The sequence below is a fragment of the Callospermophilus lateralis genome, chromosome 16, assembly GCF_048772815.1.
Source record: "Callospermophilus lateralis isolate mCalLat2 chromosome 16, mCalLat2.hap1, whole genome shotgun sequence".
Lineage (NCBI taxonomy): Eukaryota > Metazoa > Chordata > Mammalia > Rodentia > Sciuridae > Callospermophilus > Callospermophilus lateralis.
In genome coordinates, this window is record NC_135320.1 from 33,480,747 (window position 1) to 33,498,277 (window position 17,531).

The 17,531-nt window shown below is 37.6% G+C and overlaps 1 protein-coding gene across 2 annotated transcripts in view; it reads left to right on the forward strand.

Annotated features, from left to right (window-relative positions):
- Kcnb2 (potassium voltage-gated channel subfamily B member 2) overlaps positions 1-17,531 on the forward strand; it is a 377,440-nt gene that overhangs the window by 14,972 nt on the left and 344,937 nt on the right. For both annotated transcript variants that reach the window (XM_076835949.1, XM_076835948.1), the window contains exon 2: positions 11,841-12,515. In XM_076835949.1, coding sequence (XP_076692064.1) covers positions 11,937-12,515 — 579 coding nt within the window. In that variant the 5' untranslated portion in view covers positions 11,841-11,936. The remainder of the gene's footprint in view (positions 1-11,840; positions 12,516-17,531) is intronic.

Sequence of the window (17,531 nt, forward strand, 5' to 3'; positions counted from 1 at the left end):
TCTAGAACAATCAGATCTTTCCTTGAAGAAAAAAAAACAGTGAAAATAATATAATGACATTAAAGAATTGAAAAAAGTTAAAGAAAATCCATAGTTTCACCACCTGTCACCATGATACTACCTTTCACACACCTGAGCTATCCTGTGTTTCTGAAGATTTCCTCCCTTGTTCCAAAGTAACATTCCCTATTATAATGTTGCAATCTTATTTTTGATGAGTTTTTCCACACTGTTTTTCAAATTATTTATTTCAAGACTGTATCATCTGGTACAAATCACATGAACTCAGGGCTTCAGTCAGTCCATCTGTGGTCCCTAATTTTCACATTTTTATTTTAGAAACAGTTGATGGAAATCTATGAGTGCATTTTCCTCATGAAATGCTCTGATATTATCTTATCAAATTGTGCTAAATTATATTATTGGCAGTAAATTTAACATCCCAAGATTCATAGATGCTAGTAGGTCATCTCATCCATCTGCCTTACAGTCGTACCATTTATTATTTATGATTGTTGTAGATCCCTAGCTTTTTGCACAACAGGGACACATGGTAGGTTAAGAGACGGGGCAGGGGCAATGGGAAGGAATATTTACACAGTGCCACACAGATGGATGCTTAAAAAGTTCTGCTTAATGATCCTCACTGATGACAAGAGTGGTTGGAAAACATTATTGACAAGGGATGTGGAGATGGTGTTGTCTACAGTTGAGGGAACCTCTTCCCCTTCTACCTAATGATGATCAGGAAAATGATCGAGCAGACACTTGTGACCATTTCTGCTTTTTACATTAATACTATGGATTTGTTACAAACAGGTTTTTTTTAAACGAGAATCTAGAACACATCCTTCTGAATATGTTATTCAGATATATTCTTTCAATCAGAGAGAAAGACAGAAAAGGTACCTAAGGATGTGGCGATACTCTTTGCTGAGTGGATTTTGGCAGTGGTATGCTTTGATTCTGAAGATAGGATGTCTAAATGCTTGGGAGGTGCCATAACAGAATCCTGCAGATGGGGATATTAATAAAAATCTATGAAATTTATTATTCATAGATCTGGAGGCTGGGAAGTCCAAAATCAAGGAGCCTGCAGATCTGGTATCTGATGAGGACCAATTCCTCTTTGATAGCCTCTTCTTTCTCACTGCATCTTCATGTAATGGAAGCAGCAAAGCAGGTTTCTGGAGCCTCTTTTGTTATGACATTAATTCCATTAATGCATGAAGGCTTGGTTCTCATGACCTAATCACCTCCTATCAGGTCTCCTCTCTTACTATGTCGTAAGATTTCAACATATTTATTTTGAGGGGACATAAACATGCAGACCATAGCATATGACCACCTCTGTATTATAATAAGAACATATTGAAAGTTTTCTAACTTATACATTAAATTATTTTCCTAACTCAAATACTTCTCTGCGTATATTTCCATTACTATAAGGTTATTCCTTTGAATCTTCACATGGCAATATATTATATTATCTGGAAAAAGAAGAGATCATTATTGAAGAGTAAAAAGTTACCTTTTAAAAAAATCAGACTCAGTACTCACTAACTTTTTTTTAACTTTTTCTTACTCCTTTATTGATGCAAAATTCATTATATTGGCTTTTTCTGGACAGGATAGCTTTCCTAGGAGTGGGTGAATGGAGTTTGAGAAGTAGAAATTTCACTTTTATAAAATTACAAACTTAAGAAATTGACCAAAGTGAACTTTTCCCCATAGCTCCTCTGTCTGGTGGCCGATGTAGATGACTAGTATTTAAAAGGAAACCTCAGAACCATAGATTCTTGGGACAGGAGGAACCTTGGGGACCATTTTGAAAACCTCCCACAAGGCTGGAGTTTCTTCTATGTATAGGTGAACAGTGGTCATTTGGGCCCAGCTGGAATTATCAGGCAGTGCTGTTATTTATTCTCTACCTACTTCCAGAAAAATCTAGCTCTTATTTAGAACATAGGCTTTATTCAAGTTGGCAAATAAAGTTTAGCTGAATTTTAAACAACTTGGAAGCAACATATTATTAATGTTAACCAAAATATCAGATTAAAACAACAAAACAAGCAACACACACACACATACACACACACACACAATACCCATTCTTCCAAGTTCATTATCACTCAGTCATTCAGTCTCTTGCATTTGTTAAGTGCTCACATCATGTGTCACGCTAGCAAGGTACCAGAGATGCAAATGTGGTAAGAGATGTTTGTCCTTTTATGTAACAGTCAGGATGATGTTTCTAGTTAGAAGCTCATGTGGCACCTTCCTCTCCATTGTAGCTTTTATCTCATGGTAGGCCATTGCTTACATATTTTATAAGAGTAGAGAATGTCTGTTTACCTCCACAAGAATGTAAGTTCCATGATACCAGAGACTATGCCTTAAGCCGAGTAGGGCCTCATAAATATTTGTTGAATGGATGAATAAGAAAGGATTGTAACTGATAGTGATGACATAAGAAAAGCAGATAACCTATAAAACAAACTGCTAACTCATGAGGTCAAGGGAGATTAATTCTCCCTGGAGAAGGTATTTCATCTTGACCTTGAGTAATAAGAAACAGTTTATCATATGGAGAATGTGGAAAAGAGAGTTTCATATGTGGAAGTCATTGGATTTGGGAAATGGTAGGTAATATGAGGTAGATGGAATGAAAGAAAAAAATGGTTTTTAAATAAATGAATATAATATATAAATCTGATCATCAAGTTTTCCATTCAGCTAATATTTATTGTATTTTATTTGGGATACAGTGATGAATAAGATTAGACATGATCTCTGTCCTCAAGGAATTTGGAGAAGTTTGCATATTTTCCCATAATATCTTATTGTCCTATATAGAATTGAAAACTTGAGACTTAGTGGGTTAATCAAATAAAGTACTCATGCCAGAAAATACAAAATTTGATGCTGTGACAAGAAAAAGGCAAAAGATACCAGGTTCTAGAAATTCTTAAAATAAGAGGATTATTGTATAGCCAGGGAGGCCAAGAGCAAGCTAAGATATGATCTTTGGGTTGATATATGAAGATGAAGATGGGAAAGAAAAGATGTGCAAACTCTACACAGCAGAGGAAGAATGACATGGTTAAAGAAATAAAAGAAGAAGATTCTAGAAGCTAGAGAGACTGAGAGGCAGCAAGGTACCTGACAGAAGCACAGAGATAAGTAGAGCTCAGATGCTGCAGACTTTGTATTGTATTGTGTCTTTAACCTGAGAATCAACAAGCCATGGATGCATCTTTTGCAAGAGAGAGAGCCCTACATAATGAACCCCACAATTATATATAATTAGAATGCACCGATAAAAAATAAAAAAGAAGTAACCCTACCCCATAACCTGCTGGTGTCTGGCCCTGCAGGGTACAGAATTGACTAGAGAGTTGAGAGAGGAAGGAGATGGTTATCAGAAAAACTAGTTCTGGGGGAACAGAAGTAAGGACAGATTCTCTGAAGTTCATGTCTCTTTATAAGAGAACAGTCAAGTTTTCTGACTGTAACCATTACGCTTTACTGAAATGAACAATATTTAGGAGAAGACTCAGCTTGGCATGGTTTGAGAATCAATCTCTCTCTCTCTCTCTCTCTCTCTCTCTCTCTCTCTATATATATATATATATATATATATATATATATATATATATATATATATATATTTTGTACTGGGGATTGAATCCAGGGGCATGCAATTACTGAGCCACATCCCCAGCTCCACCCCTCCCCAATTTCTATTTTCTTTTTTTGTATTTTATTTAGACACAGGGTCTCACTGAGTTCTCAGCTTATGGCTTCATCAAGTTGCTGAGGCTGACTTTGAACACAATCCTCCTACCTCAGTCTCCGGAGCTGCTGAATTCATATTTTGATATGGGGATAGAACAAGAAAGAAAAGCTCTTTTAAACTTCAACTACAAGCTGAATAGAGAAGAATAACGAGTTAAGATTTGAATGGAAAGAAACTTGTCTAGACATCTAAAGATCTGGACTCTAGTTCAAGCTCAGTAACTGCTGAATGAGGTTAGCTAAGTCATGTGACCTCACTGGACATCAGTGCTAAAAGGTATAAATGAGGAGATTGAACCAGATCTAATCCAAACTGCTTTCTGCCATGTTTTGTAGTTCTCATATCAAAACATGGAGGTACATAAAGCATGGTGTAATGGTTAAGTCAAAGAGACTAATAGTATTTGAGCTTTTACAAGAGCCATGTTACATAACATGTGTTGAATTGTGAAGCAATCAGGACAAGATTTTAAGTGTATTTTACTTTCATTGGGGGAATGCTGGAGATCAAACCCAGGGCCTTGTACACATGATGCAAGCTTTCTACCACTGAGCTACACTCTCAAGCCCTGGAAGTGTATTTTTATTATTAACAGAAACCAATTTACAAACATCTCTGTACAAGAATCATTCCTGTGCATTCCAGACTGATCATTACATGATCCAAAAATTAATATTATTAGGAGGAACCTAATAAAACATTCAAAGCCTATCCACATTTCATGAACATTTCTTAATTTGGTTCTTAGAGGTTAAATATGTGCTATGCCAAACATCCAAATGAATTATGAAATTTAAGCCAGTCATCCAAATAGCAAATTGTGTCATCCACATAGAATATCAGGTAGCAACTGAAACTTGTGGTTTTTATCCAAGATATTACAGGGTGGCCCATTGTTCACCATTCCTTTCAGTAGGACCAAGAGTTCCTCTCTTGGTTGCCTTCTGTATTTTTCTCATCACCTTTCATCTTTATTTATCGCCTTCACTCCATTGTGACTCTGGAAAGACTTTTGCCAAAAAGACATTTGAAAGAACTCATCTTGGGCCCCAGTGAAAAGGGCACTTTTACTGTCACAATAGAAAATCCACTAGCTGAATGGCTGCGTGCTTGTATAAAAATTGAGGGATATATATATATATATATATATATATATATATATATATATATATATTTGTATTTTGAAGCAGACTGAAAATTTCCAACCACAACTATAGCTTGGTAGTTTATAAAAAGTCCAAGATGCCTTATAACTCAGAATTATATTTTCCAGAGTGGAAAAGGATTCTTGCGAGTTATTCTTATGAAAGGTCATTTTTCTAAAGGCAAATCTGTGTTTTCCCTAATTTTAGCATATATATATATTTAAGTGGTTTAATTCTTTAATTCTGTATTCTGATGAAAGGTTATCTAAATAAAAGAGTCTATTTCTAAATTTGGAGAAATCTATGATATTGAAAGATGCTCAGATTACATATCCTACTTATAACCTGTCTTTTCCCCTTCTTACTGCAACACTGTGCTTCTTTTGACCACTGAAAGCAAAGTTTTTAGGATTTCATTTGAGTGGATCTAAAAAAAGCACCAGTTATATCAAGGATACAAGTCCTGAATTTTTTTTTAACTGAGGAGTAAATACTTGTGCTAAAATTGATGAGCATATTGATATTAGCAGTCTACCTTTTACTTTTCCGAGGACAAGGGCAGCATTTCAGTTGTTACTAGAACTTGACAAATAGCATGCAACATTAGATGGTATGGAATTTATTAATTTTTCTAAATTCCAAAGCAATCCTGGTTGTTCAGTTTCTTAGATAGCTGAAAGTTTTCAGGACCTTCCTTTAAAATAGTGTGTTTACATGATAGGTTTGATTGATTTATCCACGTGTTATAATTTTATTATAACTAAACTTTGAAGGTGCTTTTTAAAATCTCAGCAAGTCATGACATTTAAAAATAGATTGATTACATTTCTATCCAACAGTTATGATGCCTATCTCCTGCAAATAATCTTTGTGGCTCTCTGAAACAGAAATAGTTGCTTCAGAAATTTACTACTTAATATCATACATGAAAATTTAAGAAAATGCAGTCAGAGCCATACATGGAGTGATATCCACTTAAAGGTCTCAGAGCTGTTTGTTTGCAAATGCCTGTATAGTGTGGAACACCAACATCAAACTGAAAATGTTAAACACTCAGACCTTTAGAAAAATTGTGCTTTTTATTTTCACAGGATTGCACATGTGACTTACCCTGCCTGGCTACACTAAGCAAGTGTCAAGAGTATGACATAATGCTAGTATTTTTGAGACTACAGTATAAACCCCACCCCACCCCCAAACCTGGAGTCTCAAGCTGTAATTATGATGCCATGATCAGAAAGTCGTGTTTTGTCAGGTTTGGTCCTGAACGGGTGGCAACATAATTCCACACTGCTGGTAGGAGCAGGGTGCAGCTGTGCAAAACTCAAATGTTTGTTGTTGTTTACTGTTTAAAAAGTCGCTTTTTTCCTCTAACAGACTAATGAAGGGATGTTTAGTACCCGTGTACTGGCCAACTGATTTGTAACAAGCTTGACTTTCAATTGATCCAGTGAGGTGAACTAAATCCACCAATTGCCAAAAGAAAATATTCACTGAGATTTCTCCCTCGATATAAATACATGGCTTTGGGTTGTAACTGACCATTTACGTGTATAAATTCAACATGGTTGCATAATATCTATACAGTTTAAGCACTGAATTATTGCATTTTATAGTATATTTATATACTAAATTGAATTACATGATTAATTCTTATGGGGTAAAATTATTATGATAGACATAATTTTGCTTATAAAATTATATGTGAGGAAAAACGTAGCATTGTATCCATTTTCATTACTAAAATTAAATACATAAATTTCGCAAACATTCTGGAGTGGTAGGCCACAATACCTAACTCAGAGGGATCCGACAGATTGATTGTTGGAAGTAAAATCAATATAACAAAAAAGAACATAGATTAAAAGTGAAAAGTTAAAGTAGATACAAATATTTAAAATAATAAAAATGAAACTTGTATGGTGTTCTGAAGATAATCTGTTCATAAAGAAATATTCAAGGGCCCATGGTAAATATTAAAGGGCTCTTGAAATGAAATATGAAAACTACCTTTTCTTAAGAAACTAGACATGAAAAAATGTTATCATGGAGTGTAAGGTAGTATAAGTTTATTTCCATCTAAAGTTAAGGAAGTTGGGTGTGGTGACACATGCCTGTAATCCCAGAGGCTTGGGAGGCTGAGGCAGGAGGATTGAGAGTTCAAAGCCAGCCTCAGCAACGTAGTGAGATCCTGCCTCTAAATAAAATATTTTAAAAGGGCTGGGGATGTGGCCCAGTGGTTAAGTGCCCCTGGGTTCAATCCTTGGTATATAAGTAAAATAAATCCATAAGTAAGTAAATAAATAAAGTTAAGGATGGTTATTGGAGGGGCTAATGTGGTAAAGTCACAGAACCACAGGTAGAAAAAATTAACCAAGTGTCATTGGAAGTCAGTGAAATACAGGCATGGAAATACCATGGAAGCTAAAGTCCAGCTAGAAAGGTGAGGAGGATGCAAAGGTCCACTCAGCTGAACCCAGGTGTCCTGAGCTTCATACCACCTTCTATAAAAAGTAACGTGAGTTGGGCATAGTGTTTAGCACCTGCTATCCCATACTCAAGAGAGGAGGCCTGGGCAGCAGAGTGGAACCCAGAAAGTAAAGTCGGGGCTGGGGTATAGCTCAGTGGTAGAGCATGTGCTTACCATTTGCCCAGCCCTGGATCCACCCAGCATGGGAGGGAGCTGGGAGTAAGAGCTTGGTTTAGAAAAAGACATGAGTTTTTGAGCTCAGGAGGCTTCTATATTAAGACAGGATGTAGAGAGAACTTCATAACGTATCTACGAGTTTGAAAACACATAATATGGTTTTGTGGTTGGTTAAGACTGTGTGAGAGCTGGGCGTGGTGGTGCACATCTGTAACACCAGTGGATCTAGAGGCTGAGACAGGATTGTGAGTTCAAAGCCAGCCTCAGCAAAGGTGAGGCAGGGAGGTTCTGAGCAATTCAGTGAGACCTTGTCTCCAAATAAAATACAAAATAGGGCTAGGGATGTGGCTCAGTGGCTGAGTGCCCCTGGGACCCCTCCCCCCAAGAAAAAGACTGTGACTGTATGAGGATGGAAAGATCTAGGGAACAGGATAAGAAGAGAGGGAATGGAATGGAAGAAAGTGTCCTGTAATAGGGACAGAGGAAGGTAGAGGGGAAACTACACAGGAAGAGCAAGAAGGGAGAAGGACAAGCTGGCAGACAGGCTCAGTAAGTTTCAAAGGTGCTGCTGACCAGAGCTTACACTCTGCAGTTCACTTGAAATATGGCTGATTCTTTAAGCTCGATTAATTCTCTGAAGAGTATTCCCAGATCTTCAGCTGCTCAAGAACTTATACATTTAGCCTACACTCTTTATCAGGTAACATGCAGAACATTCTGCCAAGGCAGAATAAAAAAAGCTTTAACCACACTAACAAATAATCAGAGCAGGTCATCTTTAAGCCTTAAGAAATCAAATCAACAGGACATTCTCTTTCCCTGAGTTTCTCTATCCCTGCTTTGAAGAAAGGGCATTGAATTTCAGTCTGTCTTTCATTGTGGGATTTGTAATCAACACTGGATTTCTCATCATAGAAAGTTCTCAATCAGTAAAGAAGATATTTAGAAATTTAAGTCTTATGACCTCTCTTTACTTGAGACATATGCCCTACAAAAAAGGAAAATTCATTCTACATCATAGGCATGAAATTATTTAAGACAAATGGGGACCTACCAGTGACTCTGACATATTATTTGCTTTTAGTGATGACTTTTTAAGATAGCAAGTCACACTGTACCCTTGACCATGAACATGAGATACATGTCTCATGCTGGAGTTAGCTCTCATTTTGTAAAATCTCACATGTAATGTTATCATCAGTTCAAAAACTTTATCTTCTTATTACTAGCATAAAACACAACATTCCCAGAATAGTAAATTAATTTTATGTTCATTCATATCCAAATTCAAAATGGACTAGACCAACTGCTTATTATTCATTTGGACCAGTCACATAATCTATATGGATTGTTGAGATGTCTATGCACCTACAGCAAAGATGTTTAATAAAGACTGGACTTTAATAAAGATTCTCTACTTGAATTGTCGCATCGCTAGTATTTTCAGTTATTTTTGCCTGATCTTGCTATCGCTGCTCAATTTTAAAAATATTTTTGGTTCGTGGCCAGTCACTTGAATGCAAAATTTGGACATGATATACAAAGAGTATCCAAAGACACCAAGGTGCATGCTAGGAGGTACCCATTATTTGTGGACCCATAATTCCAGGCCTTGTAGATATATAATCTATTGGGAAAGACAGAATATATGCAAAAGGAAAAGTAATTAGAAGCTAAAATTTATTTAATTGATCTAAATATATTTTTTATTCTTCATTTTCTTTCAGTGGTTAGAAACTAAGCTTCAGAGAGAAATATGAATAATACTCTGTTTAGATATCCCTCCCTGTAGTGAGCACTTTATAGAAACTCTCATTTAATTGTCATAATACTACTTATGAAGCAGATTGTAGATTAGGAAATGGAAGCTCAGATAGTGTAAGTTACCCGGTCATTATAGTGCCTCTTTATTTTTGTAAAAATAGGCATTTTATTTTTCATCTGAGAGGAAAGTGTGTGTACATATGTTTAAAATATTCCTGTAACTATGTAGTTGAAAAAACTCTCAATTCAAATATATTTACTGGCCCTATGTAAAATACTTCTCATATTTGCATCTTCATATTTTCATCTACCTAACATATTCATTTGAGAGGATACTTGCCCTCCAGATGGAGAAATAAATTTAACTTACATGATGCAGAAACCAGAGACATGCAGAAATTGGTGTGCATTATAAAAGAGTGCTAATTATAAGAATCTCTTAAATCTAAAAATTCTTCCCATTGGTATAAGCCATTGCCTTGTGAAACATGGTGTTTTGCATTAAAGGTGATGTTTTGGATGAATTGCTTGAAGCGTCATAATTTTCTGCAAAACCATTTCAGGGGAAGATAACTGTGAAGATTCTTGTTGCTGCGGATCAGAATAAGATATCAACAAGAGGGAATACAAGGCAGTAATGTTTTTAAAAAATAAGCACATGGGAGAAAGAAGTTGTGAAGCAAAAGAAGACAAAACACACACATACCTATTCTGACCTTCACTGCACACATATCACATGTAAACATAGATGCATTTTAGGCATGTGATACTGATAACTCCATTTATGCATTTTCTGACCATATTCAATACTTTGGTCAGCTGTCTTACAGAAATAATGAATTGCTTCATTGCTTAACGGTATGAAACCCTACAATGTATAAGCACTGTGCTCGTTGATAGAGAAGATGGCCTTTGTTCTCAAGAGCTACCAGGGTACTCTGGGAAAGATGTTACTGTAGTGTTGCAGTGAAACAGAAGAGATGTTCACAGAGGGTTTCGTGATTCCAGAGGGTGGGTAGGTGGGAGTACATCTTTGAAGACTTTCGGGGGAAAGTCCTGCTGTCTGAAGAGCAAGCAGCAGTTAGTCAATGGGAAAGGTGGAGGCCCTTCCAGGACAGGAGCTTGAAACAATGGTGTGTGCAGTATAGAGCTGTTAGAGTACACAAATCCCCTTTATCCACAGTCTTTCTTTCTGCAGTATTAGTTACTTGTGGTTAAATGAGGTCCAAAAATATCAAATGGAAAGTTCCAGAAATAAACGATTCATACATTTTAAATAGTTTTTATTGTACCATATTATTATAATTTTTATATTTTATTATTTTTGTTAATTTCTTATTGAATCATTTACAAACTAAAATTAATTGTAGTTATATATGTATTGGAAAGAACATGGTATATACAAGGTTTGATATCTCCGATGTCAGGCATCAGTGGATCCCCCACTGATGGCCAGTGCATTCCCTGTGGATAAGGGGACTACTGTGTAGTGAAGAGGGAGAGATGAGAGGTAGACCAGACCTAGTGGGACTAACTAGACTTTAAAGTGCTCTTGGGACTTTATACTTCAAGTGATGGTGAGCCTCTGCAGGGTTTCAAAAGCATGAGTGGCAAGGTCAGATATATACCTTAGTAGATCTTTCTAGTAGCTGTGTGAAGAATGGTTTTTAGGTGGACAGAATAAGAGTTTGGGATCCAAGTTAAGAGGCTGTTATAGAGATGTGAGCAAGAGATACAGAGGAAAATGGTGGAGGATTTAAGAATTGTTTAGGATCCTGGCTCAGTGGTGCACTCCTGTAATCCCAGTGGCTCAGGAGGCTGAGGTAGGAGGATCACAAGTTCTAGGTTAGCCTCAGCAACATAGCAAGATCCCATGCAACTTAGCCAGACCCTGTATCAAATAAAATTTTAAAAAACACTGAAGATGATGTAGCTCAGTGGTAAAGTACCCCCAGGTTCAATCCCCAGTATAAAAATAAAAATAAAAAGGAATTGTTAATTGTTTAGAAGACAAAATAGATAAGACCTGGTGCTAATTGGATGGATCAAGATTTGTCTGAGTTTGAGCTTGAGCTTGAACTTGAGTGACTGGATATAGGGATGGGCCATAAAAGATGCAAAACAAACAGGAACTGATTGGGCAGGTGGAAGGCAAGGTAGGTTTCACACTGTCTGTGGCTTATCTAGGAAAACCCCATCAACACATGCATATTTTAGTTTACAGCTTGAGAAAGAGGCCCCTCTGGTAATACTTTTTAGCAGTTGTCAACATACAGGTATATACAACCTCATACACACAGCCTCTTATGTGCAATGCATTGTGTTATTTTTCCCTTTACTATATCCTAAAGCAAAGATTTACATCTCCCGAAAATATGCTGTAATCAATAATATCCCTCCTGGGTGTAGCAACAGAATGATCCCACAGAATAGAAAGAACCTGAAGAAAAATGCAAGTAACCAAATGGTTGTCGCTCTCTTCCAGCTGTTGGTGGAACATGCCTGCCCCCAAGGGATGTTGCTTCCGCTGACCTCGTACTTTTAAGTACCCTGCTGGCTCTGTGGCTCTGTCCAGTTCATCATGGCAGAAAAGGCACCCCCTGGCTTAAACAGGAAGACTTCAAGGTCGACACTTTCTCTTCCTCCAGAACCTGTGGACATTATCCGGAGCAAAACGTGCTCCAGGAGAGTGAAGATCAACGTGGGGGGCCTCAACCACGAAGTCCTGTGGAGGACGTTGGACAGGCTGCCCAGGACGCGTTTGGGGAAGCTCCGCGACTGCAATACGCACGAGAGCCTCCTGGAGGTGTGCGATGACTATAACCTGAATGAGAACGAATATTTCTTTGATCGACATCCTGGAGCTTTCACCTCTATTTTAAATTTCTACCGGACGGGGAAGTTGCACATGATGGAAGAAATGTGCGCGCTCTCCTTTGGCCAAGAGCTTGATTATTGGGGGATCGACGAGATCTACTTGGAGTCCTGCTGCCAAGCCAGGTATCATCAAAAGAAAGAACAGATGAACGAAGAACTGAGGCGAGAGGCAGAAACCATGCGCGAGCGAGAGGGAGAAGAATTTGATAATACCTGCTGTCCTGAGAAAAGGAAGAAACTCTGGGACTTGCTGGAGAAGCCCAACTCATCAGTGGCTGCAAAGGTATGAAAATCTGGATGTTGAGTGCCTGTGCATGGTCAGGACAAGTGGTACCTTCCTCCAAGAGAGCATAGTTTTTTTGTTTGTTTGTTTGTTTTTCTTCACTGCTTTGGTAAGATAGAGCAAACTGTGCCTATCCAGACAGCGAAGAATCTTTTCTAAAATATCATTTAGTCAGATGGTGTCATTCTTCTTGTGTGATGCCATAAAATGTTGCTGCTCTTTTATAAATTATCACTGTCTATGGGAACTGGTCTAGGTAACAAGAGTATGGAAAAGCACTCTGGTTTTTCTGGTGCCCTATGGTGTTGGTGACTTGGAAGTTGGGGAGGAGCCTTGACCCAGACTCATCAGTCACAGAATCTTGCAGAAGACCTGTATCTGGGTGTCATTTGGAACAAAGGGAAGGTGCTATTGTTAGAAGTAGAGCAGGTACCTCCTGGCCTGGTTTTGAGGGATTCAGGCAAAGAGAACCCCCCTGTGTGGCTCAGGGGGCTGGGGACCACCCCACTCCCAGGAGGGGGCTGCTGTCTTGAGAAGCTGTATAAGCAATGAATCAGTGTTCAAAATGCATCCATCTACTGTTCTTTGTTGAGTTCTGCTCTAACAATGTTATTTCTGACTGTTGTTGGTGCGTAATATTTTTTTATGACGGAGTTACTACCATATTTTAGAGTTCTTAAAGTGCTTCAAATGAAGGTAAATCCATATTTTCCACTGTGCCTGCATATATCCAAATCTCAGAGTAAAATTTTTGTTACAGATTTCAGTCTTTAATTGAACTGCATGATTCAGTTTATCTAATTTTATCTACAGCTTTGAGGGTTAGTGCAAACTGATTTTCATCCCATATATTTAGTTCTGTATTGCAGTATGAATGATAAGTAAAAAGTCAAAAGAGTCATCTTTAGCAGCAGGAACCTAGTATCAATGTGCCCGGTGGATGAATTGGAATATGGAATGGAGAAGGGAAGAGTGTGTCATTGTATGAATTCTCTTGATTACTTACAGTTTTTTCAAATATTCTCAGTCTCATAAACAGTAATGGTTACAGAAATATAATAGACTATCTGAGCCTTCCTATCCAAAATTAAGATTCTGCATTATAATCTACTACATAAATAATTAGCTATGCAGATGATCATGAAACTGCTTTTTTGTGCTGTTTGATATGTCTGGTTTTATAACTGACTGAATTCCAAAGGCATTTTACTTTCTGGTCGGGACATGCATCTAAATGAAATAAAAATCTGTCTCTCTCATGTATATATGGAAGAAATGTATATTGTAGCAAAGGGATTTCAACTAGGTTTTTTGTAGTTATGAGTCCTTTGTTTACTTTTGTTTTACCTGTAAGAAAGAAATAGATGTACCACATTTTTGGGGTTTTGATTGGGAAAAGCTATTGCTTTTTCCTATGCCAAGTGTTCAGTTACATTTTTGAGTTACTACTAAAAATATGGAGTGTATTTTGAAAGTGAATGAGATAGACTCTAGATTTAAGTGAGTATTGTGGGTGTTAAATTAACTTTTTCAAGACTTTTGGCAACTGAGGAATAAATCATTGTTCCATCAGAAGTTCTAGGAGGATTCAGCTAACTCTATAAAAATGAGCAGCTAAAGCAAGGAAAAAATTGAAAGGTTAATGTGACTTATTTTTTCATAATATGATTAACATGCCTCTAAAGTTAGGCACTGTTACAGAAAAATATTTCAAATGCATATGTATTTTTTCTGAAGAATTTCAAGTAAGGCTGGAATAGGGTCAATAACCTGATTTCCCAGATAAAGGTGTACATTTAATTCCTGAACTGTGAAAGAAGCCACCGTTCTGTGATCCCTAAGAAGGTGATGTTGATAATGATCTATTATGATATGCCCTTAGGTACCCTATACATCAGGCTATTTAAATTTGCTTCAAAATAGGTATGTGTGTACAAAGAAGATATATGCCTACACACTGTACCCAGCAACTAACAACACTGCTTTTGAAAATGTTTATGTAGTTACAAATGATCAATTTGTCTTCACATCTTTAAGGAAGCCAAGTGAACTTTGCTACCTTAACAAAAATTCTTCACTGAATTTTCATTTTCATAAAGGATTTATATTTGTTTATTTAAATGTCTGCATTTTCCTCTCTGGTTGATTGGTGAAATACTGTGGATATTATTTACATTTGAATTATATAGTAGTATAGTGAAAATATTCCTCATTTATTCATTTATTTTAAAATTATATAGTAGTATAGTGAAAATATTGCTAATTTATTCATTTATTTTAAAATTAGGTCTGTACAATATGGTATATAAACCTTTCCCTGCATGCTACTTGAGTCATATAAACTGCTGTTTTCTGGAGTGAGTCTTGGTGAGGGCAATGCTAATGCAGGTATGTGAGAATAGTATTTTCATAATTTAAAAACAAGTAGTTTTACTATGGCTGCAGTAAGATGATACACTGGCCATCATGACACACCTTATATTATGGGTATCTCGGGCTCCTACATATGCATGAGCTCTTTTGATGCTTGAAATCTCTGTGTTCTTCCTTATTGGCTTAGGAACAGATACTCTATGGGAGAGAGTATCTGTTTATGGTGCCTTTTCAATTGTTGCTTATTTAGTTTGGCCTCTCAGTTGAACATTTGCTCTGCGTGTGCTACTCTCATTAAAGTAGACCTTAGGATAGCACTACTTGTCCCCAGAATTTTAAAAAAGTAGTCTCTTATCTTAAACATGGATTTCATATTGTTGAAAATATTTATTTTTTCTCTTGTGTTTTCAATATTTTTGTAATTTACCTATAATATTTCTGTAATGAAGTATAAAAGTTATGATTATTGGATAGCCGTAGTAGAGAAAGAAAAATTTGGCCCTTTCTAGCAGATGTTTTACAATGGGCTAAAATCTCACTGACATGGAATCGATATTTAGTAACCAATTAAGTTATAATTGTTAAGCTTATTCTATGTGCATATGCTACGATATGCAAAATTATTGCAAGTCCTATTGACCTATTATGCTCTATCTTTAGATACAACCCTGAAAATGACAATTTGACTCTTAGAAAACAGCTCCCTGGTGTAACATAAGGAGCCACTTCTATTAATTAAACTTTGCATTATATTAATGACTGAAAAAAGCCAGAACAAGGCTTAAGAATGGAGTATATTTGAAATATCTATATTTAATAAATTAACATTTGTGTGCATACACAGAAGACCTTGAAATATAATTGTACTTTTCACAAAATGTGTTAGGACTAGTAAAAATGGTATTTTCTTAGTTCCAAGAGGGTAGTATAACCTGGTGATGGGACAAAGGTTTATATCTGTAGGATGGATTTTGTCTTCTTTTAATCATGTCAGTGTGCAGTGGGGACTGTTTCTAACCTCATATAGAGATAATGTACAAAGTTTAAATTTGAGGCTGTAACTGTGTGATCCAGCCACATGGGCTTGGGGAATAGCTGGAACGACATAATGTGAGATTGCTGGCTCTGATATCCTTCTACGGGTACATACAAGGTCAGAGAATGGGCTTAACTGCCTGCCAGTTTCCTGGGCAGTGACTTGGAATTAGACTTGATCCTGTACCTCTTCCAGACTAGGGTAATTTAGTCAGTTGCTGGATTGGAAACATTTTTCTCTCTTTGCTTGGCATCTTCCCAAAAGAACTGCAGTAGCTATTCCCCCGTAAATATTACATGCAGTGACTTCAGTCTGAGAGGCGTTTAAAAGCCTTGAAGGGAAGTGGGTCCTGTGGCATGCAGTATTCTCAGGCTTGGGATGAAAGGACAATCAGCAAGGAGCACAGCCCACCTGAGCTCCGAAAGAATCTAGACTCACCATGCCACACAGCACCCTCCCTCTGCATATCTGAAAAAGGTCTTGAGCTAAAACATCAGCTAGGCCTCAGGCAAACCCACAGGGGCATGGCTGAGCCTGAGCCTGGGAGCATACATGGACAGGCATGCAGGACAGTGCTGGGCAGCAAGCAAGCTGGCCTTGGAGTGGGAACATTAGACTTTGCAGCCCTTATCTGGTTAGAACAATGAAAGGCAAAATCTACAGAAATACTTATGTTTCTGTTCATTGGAACCAAACAGTGAGAGCCACCAGAAGCTTCGCTGGGCAGGATATAGGGCCAGGTAGAGGTGCTGTGTATTGTCACCTTCCTGCTTCTCCATTTCCTCATTTATCCCTAGCTACCACTTCCTCTTATATTTTCCTCCTTCTTTTCTCGCCTCTTGTCTTTCTCCTCCTCCCTCTCTCTCTTCCCTGTCTTCCTCCTCTGCCTTCTTCTTCCTCTTTTTCTTTTCTCCTTCTTGCTTGTATCTTTAGGAACTGCTTCTGTTTTCCTGAATGGCTCCTCCTTCTCCTCTGCTCCATAGTCTACCTCCCTTTTATCCTACTCCTTCACCTCCTCCTTTTTCTTCTCCACTCCTCTCACCTGTGAACTCAGGAAATGGCTAAAAGAAAGAGGCGAATGATTGACTGGAAAAGTGACTCTCATTTGTTTTCATTAATAGCCCCCTCCAGAGAGTAAACTTAAGTTACATTTATATTCTCCCCATGGAGAAAGGAGAAACGAAATACTGAAGAATAAGAGGGAATCAGATCATGTCAGGTAGAGTGGGGCTAGAGAACCAAAGGTGATTGAAATATGTAAGCTTTTCATCTTTCCCCTCTAGAACCAATTGTCTCCCTCTGGGGAGAATTATGGCTTCTGTTGGAAATCTCTAGCATAGGGAGAAGGGTTATTATGCCTCTGGCTCATCCCCTCCATCCAGCCACATGTCCTGGCACTGTGCAGCATGACACCTAATGCATGCTTGGGAAGGGTCAGGGAAACCTTACTTATCCTTGAGTCAAGGTGGGAGCTGGTAGTGGCAGATGTATAGAGTCCCTGCCTGGAGAGTCAGGGGTCCAAGTCATACATTCCCACTGCTGAGTGGCCCTACTGATGGTAACTCTGTGAGAATAACATTCCTTCCAAGTTCATTAGAGTGAGGTCT